The sequence below is a fragment of the Pelecanus crispus genome, chromosome 3 (assembly GCF_030463565.1).
Source record: "Pelecanus crispus isolate bPelCri1 chromosome 3, bPelCri1.pri, whole genome shotgun sequence".
NCBI lineage: Eukaryota > Metazoa > Chordata > Aves > Pelecaniformes > Pelecanidae > Pelecanus > Pelecanus crispus.
Genome location: NC_134645.1, coordinates 50419438 through 50426213, shown reverse-complemented (window position 1 = coordinate 50426213; position 6776 = coordinate 50419438). Strand labels below are relative to the sequence as shown.

General features: G+C 36.6%; 1 protein-coding gene across 2 annotated transcripts in view; it reads left to right on the top strand.

The window, feature by feature from the left end:
- The first annotated feature begins 3412 nt into the window (after positions 1-3412).
- The window catches only part of LOC104034083 (serine/threonine-protein kinase D3), a 30356-nt gene continuing 26992 nt past the window's right edge, over positions 3413-6776 (top strand). The window contains exons 1-4 of one of the 2 annotated variants that reach the window (XM_075707013.1): positions 3413-3548; positions 5247-5378; positions 6094-6255; positions 6318-6349. In XM_075707013.1, coding sequence (XP_075563128.1) covers positions 3434-3548; positions 5247-5378; positions 6094-6255; positions 6318-6349 — 441 coding nt within the window. In that variant the 5' untranslated portion in view covers positions 3413-3433. The remainder of the gene's footprint in view (positions 3549-5246; positions 5379-6093; positions 6256-6317; positions 6350-6776) is intronic. The other variant, XM_075707012.1, reaches the window with a different exon arrangement.

Genomic DNA, 6776 nt, shown 5'->3' with positions numbered 1-6776 from the left:
CGCATGTCCCTGTTGTGGATTCAGGAAAATCTTGTAGCAACTGCAGCTCTGTAGTACCAATGAACAGGTTATCTCTATTCTAACACTTTTAGTTTTTGGAATGATTGTTTCAGAAATGGAGATTATGCATGTACAATGCATAGAAGAATGTGTCCTGGGTGAAGTCTGTCACATATATCTATGGAAACTGTATACAGAGTCTGTGTTTAGTGATAGACTTCTTGCAATAAATACTAGCGTAGATTATGGTAAGTCTTGTTAGGCCTGGGCTTGTGATTCTGCATCTTAGTCTAGAAGCTACTGATCAAGCTGAAGCTTGTAAACAGAGGAATTATCTTTTATGAGGTTAAATATTACAGTTACAAAACCAGACAACCTTTCACAGTCACTTCATCCATATGTATGTATACTTGTTTGGAGAGAAGAGGACTGTAAAACATGTAACTACATTATCATAAGCATACACGATGTACGGCTTAAAAGGTCAATTTATGTAGAACCAAATGAGGATGTTGATGCCAACAGTTCTAACAATTTATAATAGATGTTTTTGCCTTTTTTTCAATACTTTTATTCCATAGAAATTAATTTAGCCTTTAAGTCTAGAATTTATTTGAAAACCAGATCGTAATTATAGGCATTATACTGTTGTTTACAACCTTTGGAATTAATGTTGATGCTGCTTTCTAAGGAATGTAATGTCTCACATTTTTAATGATTACACTTGCTGTCACAAAGAGGATTTGAGTATTTGTCTGTAACTTTTGTTTATTGTGTCAGCTAATGCTTTGTAGTCACCAAAATTAATGTGGTATGTTTAAAACATTTTAATAACTCCAAGATTTGTACATGAGAATGGATAAACGGTGTCACATGCAGGACACATATGGTCATAGCATTTAAAATAAGTCCTTCTTGTGTGACCTGGTTACTGGGGTGGGGGATTATGTGTAGGGATGTTCTGGCAGCTGTAGGATGGGTTTATGGTCTCAATGAATGAAAAAAAGAGAAACAAAGACGTATCTTTATCGAAAGAAGGAGACTTAAGCCTGTGAAATATCTTAGAGGTTCCTTAAAATCTGTGGTTTGTAGGTGGTTCTGTGAATTTAATACAAAGAGGCGGTAGTTCACACTGATTTTCTGAATCATCAGTTGTCCCTCCTGGCAGCTGAAATTAATATCAGCATTAATAAAAGTGTCATGGTTATCTGCAGGCAGATACATACCATATTCACATTGATTTTTCTCTCCTTTTTGTTGGAATTAAGTTTTTCAGCAGCATTATGCAATTGATATGCTATAAATAGAAGTTGTCTTGAGGATACAATTGATTATAGCATTGATGTGGTAGCTTTCTCTTCTTGATACTAGCATTAAGATGTGATACCTGGCTAAACAGTGTATATACTATCAAGGAATAAAACCTCACAGCACTTACCAAAAATGTAGATATAACTTGTTTTCTTGTTAATTGAGGCACAGTGGAATTTTGAGGTAGAGCTTAAAGCAGGTTTATACACTGTTTCAGGTATGAAGAACTGTCAGTTCCCTTGGAAGAATTACTAGTGTGCTGTATCTATGCATGCTCTGAATATGAAGTCAAGGCCTGTGCATACTTGCAGAGATACTGAGACACGTATTTGGGCAGCACAGCTGATTCTCAAGCTTTTTATTTGCTTTCCTAATACAAATAATCTTGGGGAGATTGGAAAAATGTAATTTTCAGAATATTCATGGATATTTGCTATTTATCAAGATGAATCAGCAGATGAGTATACTGAAATATAGTACGGTAAGAGAGGAGTTCTTACAGGTAATTCCAGATGACCTAAAGGATTTTAAGCAATAGCATTTTATTGTTTAAAGGTTTAAAAAGCATCTATTTTAAGGGAATATAATGCTACTGTCATATCTGTACTGTCATAGCTACTGTACAGAGTACAAGAGAGTATCAAATTTATGTAGGGAACTTAAGAGTGACTTGGGAGACAGAGGAAGCAGCCTGCTTGTTTGGCTTCAGCCCAGTAAATCAGTTTCTTGGTACTGTGGATTAAATACCTATTGGTGTCCATATAATTTTGTCAGGTCCATCTTTTGCTTTTGCTGGGTTAAATGGCACAAATTCTGCCTCTCTTTGTGACTGTCCAAGTAGATAATATGCTTTCCAGAGCACAGGGATTCTTCAGTATTATGTGTAATATAAATGTGTAGGGTGTGCACACCAAAAGAGGGAAGGCCAACTTAATATTTTGGATAAAATTGCTACCGGAAACAGGAAGTTATTTTCTCTCTGAATGGGAAGGGAGTGTGAAAACAATGGGTGTGACGGATACCTTCATTATGTCTCTGACTTGGTAGAAACAAGTCTTTGACTACTTTAGTTAAGGACAGTTAATATACCACAAGCTTCATGCAGTTTAGACCCTGTTACTTATTGACCGTGCAAGATCTAAATTACCAAACTGTAGTCTGTTACCTAATTAATTGAAAGTTTGTTGTGTGCTTTTCCATAATTTTTTCCCCCATTCTTCCTGTTTTCTTCTGTGAAGCGCTTCTGTGTGTGTGTTCACACCTTGAGTTTCAGTCCCAATTTAAACAAAAAGGCCAAAGGAGCTGGTTGATTGGTACTCATTCCTCTCCAGGGTCTATTCGTGCTCTTCTCTGTGAACTGTCTGTTTACTTTTAAGCTTTTAATTTTGTTTTACTCACACTTGACAATATGTTGAAGAGTGGGGAAAACACAGAATAAGAAAGCTATTTTCAGTGAAGTGTCATGGAAAAATGGCATGTTACTTAGTGTATCTATTCCCTATATGGATTTGCAATATTATCTTCTGTCCTTGGCAGGAATCAAGTTTTCCTTTTCTTGCATCTGTGTATCTAAGCTGTTGTAGAACAATGACGTGGAGCCTCTCTTGGCTTGACCCTCAAGAAGAGTGTGGCAGGTGCTGCAGGAGTGTCTCAAGCTGAATACCTGCCTGACCAGAATGTCTGTGAAATAAGGGTTACAAGTGGTGGTATCTGAGTTGGAAAGAGCTGCATTGGCTTTCAGGTGCTAGACTGATTATGGAGGTCTGAGAGATTAAAAACCCAAAGAAACAAAAACCCTAACATTTTTTCTTTCTAGGTTTGAAAAAAAAAAAAGTGTCACTGTTGGTGGGGGGGCACAGGAAAGAAGTTGGTATTGATGGGTTTTATTTGAGGTTTTTTTGGTGGTTTGGGGTTTTTTTTTTAACCTTTATGTCACATTTCAGTTCAGAAAATGCTTCAGTTCCTCAAAAATAAAGCAGATCAATTTTGTTTCCATGGAACACTTAAAACACTCAAGTTCTGTAGCTGCTATTAAAAACATCTATGTGTAAGATTATCAAAGACCATGTGTTAATTTAGAGTTTGCTTTCTATTGCAGTTCCCAGAGTGTGGTTTCTTTGGCATGTATGACAAAATTCTCCTCTTCCGTCATGACCTGAACTCAGATAATATTTTACAACGGATTACATCAGCAGAAGAGATACATGAGGGAGATCTTGTTGAGGTTGTACTCTCTGGTAGGTATTATTGTAGCAGTGGAACAGTGCTTTATTCAGTAGATTAAAAGAAAATAGAACTTTATGGAACATTGTGATGCTTGCCTTGAGCTCTTTGACTTAAGTCTCAGACTGCGTCACTGTTTTTGGGTAGAGGTTTCCAAGAAAATGAATGTGGTACTGATACTTCAGTGCTGAGTTTTATTATAGTTTCATTGTCATGTTTTAATCTTCTTCAGGTTTATTATTATAAATAAATCTGAATGATAATTTATAATTATATAAGTTTATTATTATAATTATTGAAGCTGAAATGCAGGTAGGATTCAGGACTTGCTCTTCTAACCCTGTTCTTGGCTTTCTTTTGCTTACATCTGTCTTTTTCTTCTGTAGCTTTCATCATTGATGGTTTACACTGCTAAAAGGCTTCATAGAAATGTAGTTGCTGATTCATACCCATAAGGACAGAGTCTTAAGGGTTATTGTGGTGTTTGAAAACAGTTTCTTTTAAATGATAAAGTTCTTAGAGTGGTGATTATTAACCTGTAGTACTCTTCAGTAATGAGGACAAAAACCCCTCAAACCCTGACTGATTTGAACTGTATGTGTTTCATCAATATCCTGTTGAATTCAACCAAAAGCCAGCTGTAGTTAAACTACAAATAAAAGCTGGACTAGTATCGAGCAGTTCTTTAGACTTCGAGGGCTAAATGCACAACTGAGGTTATGTTCTAAAAAGAGAGATCTCTTGGCTGTCATGGGATTAGATTTGTAAATTGGATCAATAAAGTATGATTTCCAGAGTAATAAGGCTGAGTTCCTTGGCTGCATTTCAGGACCTACTATTCTAGGCATGTCTAGGACGTTCAGTAGTTGATCATCTTGGTTTGAACTTTTCATTGCTTCTGGTGAATGGCATATTTGGAAAATTTGTCTTGTGTGTCTCTTCTTGACAATCTCCAATAGTTTCCTTATAAACAGACAGACCACCAGAAACTGAGGCATTTTGAAGACATGTAAATCTCTTTCAGTAGAGTTTTAAAACTGAGACATGAGAATCTGAATATGAAGTGTTAGTACATATTTGGTCAAAGAAAAGTAGCCATCAGGGCAAGGTAGTGTTGGTGTAAAATACTTTTTGGGTTTTTTTTACATTCCAAAGAAACAGGACCAAAAAATTCATTTAAATATATCTGTGCATGTTTAAGAAAAAGAACATTACTAGTGAAGTTTCCAGTGTTCCATGGAAACTCAGTTGTTTTAATACACGCAGTGGTCAATCTAATAAGCTTTTACTGAAAAAATCCTTTAGAAGACAAAAATCTAACCTATAGAACTGTCCTTCATTTGAAAATTTTGTAGGTTGCAAACCAGCTTGAAAATTAAGTTGCTCTTTCAGATGTTTACTGTTAAGTTGATTTTAGGAAAGCTTGTTGTATTTGCCTTCTCAGCTTATTGAGGTTTCCAACGTTGTGACTCATACTGTTGATTAGTTGTGGCCATTAGCCTACAGAATCCAACGTTTTTTTTCCTCAGTAAAAAAGCTTACTGAAAACTATGTAATCTAAATGCATATTTAAATGCTAAACAGTAAAATGCTGATGTCTAAACAGCTCATTAGTGTTCTTTGAATCTGCCATTTTTAAAACAACATGTTCTTTCCATAAATCCTTGTTGATCCTGTAGCAAGGACCATAACTTACTGCAATTTTTTAAAAGCTTTGGCTACAGTTGAAGATTTCCAGATTCGTCCTCATGCACTTTATGTGCATTCCTACAAGGCTCCTACTTTTTGTGACTACTGCGGAGAGATGCTTTGGGGTTTGGTACGACAAGGATTAAAATGTGAAGGTAAGTTGGTGATTTTTAGTGTATTTTTGTGTGTGTGTATCTACATAAGTTGAGGAAGAAGAAATTGTATCTTGTTTGATATGTTAGCATGTGATAAATGTAGTATTTCATAGAGTTGGAAGGTGGTGTGCATCAGGAAACCTGAGTTCTGATCCCAGCTTTAACACAAGCTGTGTGTGACCTTGGGCAAATAACTTCAGTGTTCTTGTTTCCCACTTAAAAAAAAAAAAAATAGCTAGCTTACAAGTGTGTGTTCTTTGCACAAGGAGCACATACTTTGAAGAGACTCCTGAAGGGGAATCCCTTTTCTTATGGCCTTCATCCAGCTGGCTGCGGAGCAGTCTGCAGCCTGCTGTCAGGTACTGACGCTGCCTGCTCACTGGCTTCAACTTGGCTCTTGCGCTGCTAAGTGAGGGAGTGATGAAAGCCTCCTGGTAGGGGGAAAAGCGTGGAGGGTGATCAGCTGCTTTGGAGTCTCAGACCTTGTTTCTAGAGCTGGGCTTACTAGAGATGAGTATTATAGCAAGTAATGCCAAAAAAGCTGTGTCTGTGGATCACATCAAGAACACTAAAAGAGGAGAATGTAACAGAACAATCTATTTCTGCCTTTACCATTTTCCTGATCATCTTTTTAACTGCTTTATCAAAATATTAGTACTGGTTTTGTTACTTGGAATGTTGGGAGTTTTTGTCTAAAAAAACCCATTTCTTTCAGGTTGTGGGTTAAACTACCATAAGCGATGTGCCTTCAAGATTCCAAATAACTGCAGTGGAGTGAGAAAGAGGCGTCTGTCTAATGTCTCTTTACCAGGAGCAGGGCTTTCAGTTCCAAGACCAGCACAAGCTGAATACACATCCTCTGCCTCTGAAGAAGTATGTAATGTGAAAAGGGAAACAATTTCTGGTTTTAAATCCTTTAACCTCTGGGATACTAGCTAGTGCTGCAAGTGGCTCATAATGAGTATGAGGGAGTTGAGCTTAACCATTATGATTGGTTTTAGTTCATTTTTAAATCTAGTGAGTCTTAGACTGTGACACTTACTGATAACTATTACTACTGTGAGAAATGAAATGGGAAGTAAATTATAACTTTTATGTATAGTTTTGTTATTAGCCTGTCACTCCCAGTTATATGAACTCTGAGAACTTTGGTTTCAGGAATGATAAAACCTTGCCTTCTTTGTAATACAGATTCATTTTGTAATTATGATATCAGTATAGAATAGTTACTTAGCTAAAGCTGTACAAATTGTAAGCTTTTATGCTGGGAGAGGAGAGAGTGTTCCTCATATGGTGGTAAGCTTTTCACAGAGTTAATCTAAAAAAAACCCAAGGCCTATCAAGGAGGGTGTAGGGGAGGAAGGGCTTACAGTAAAACAAGCATTCATAATAGTTCTT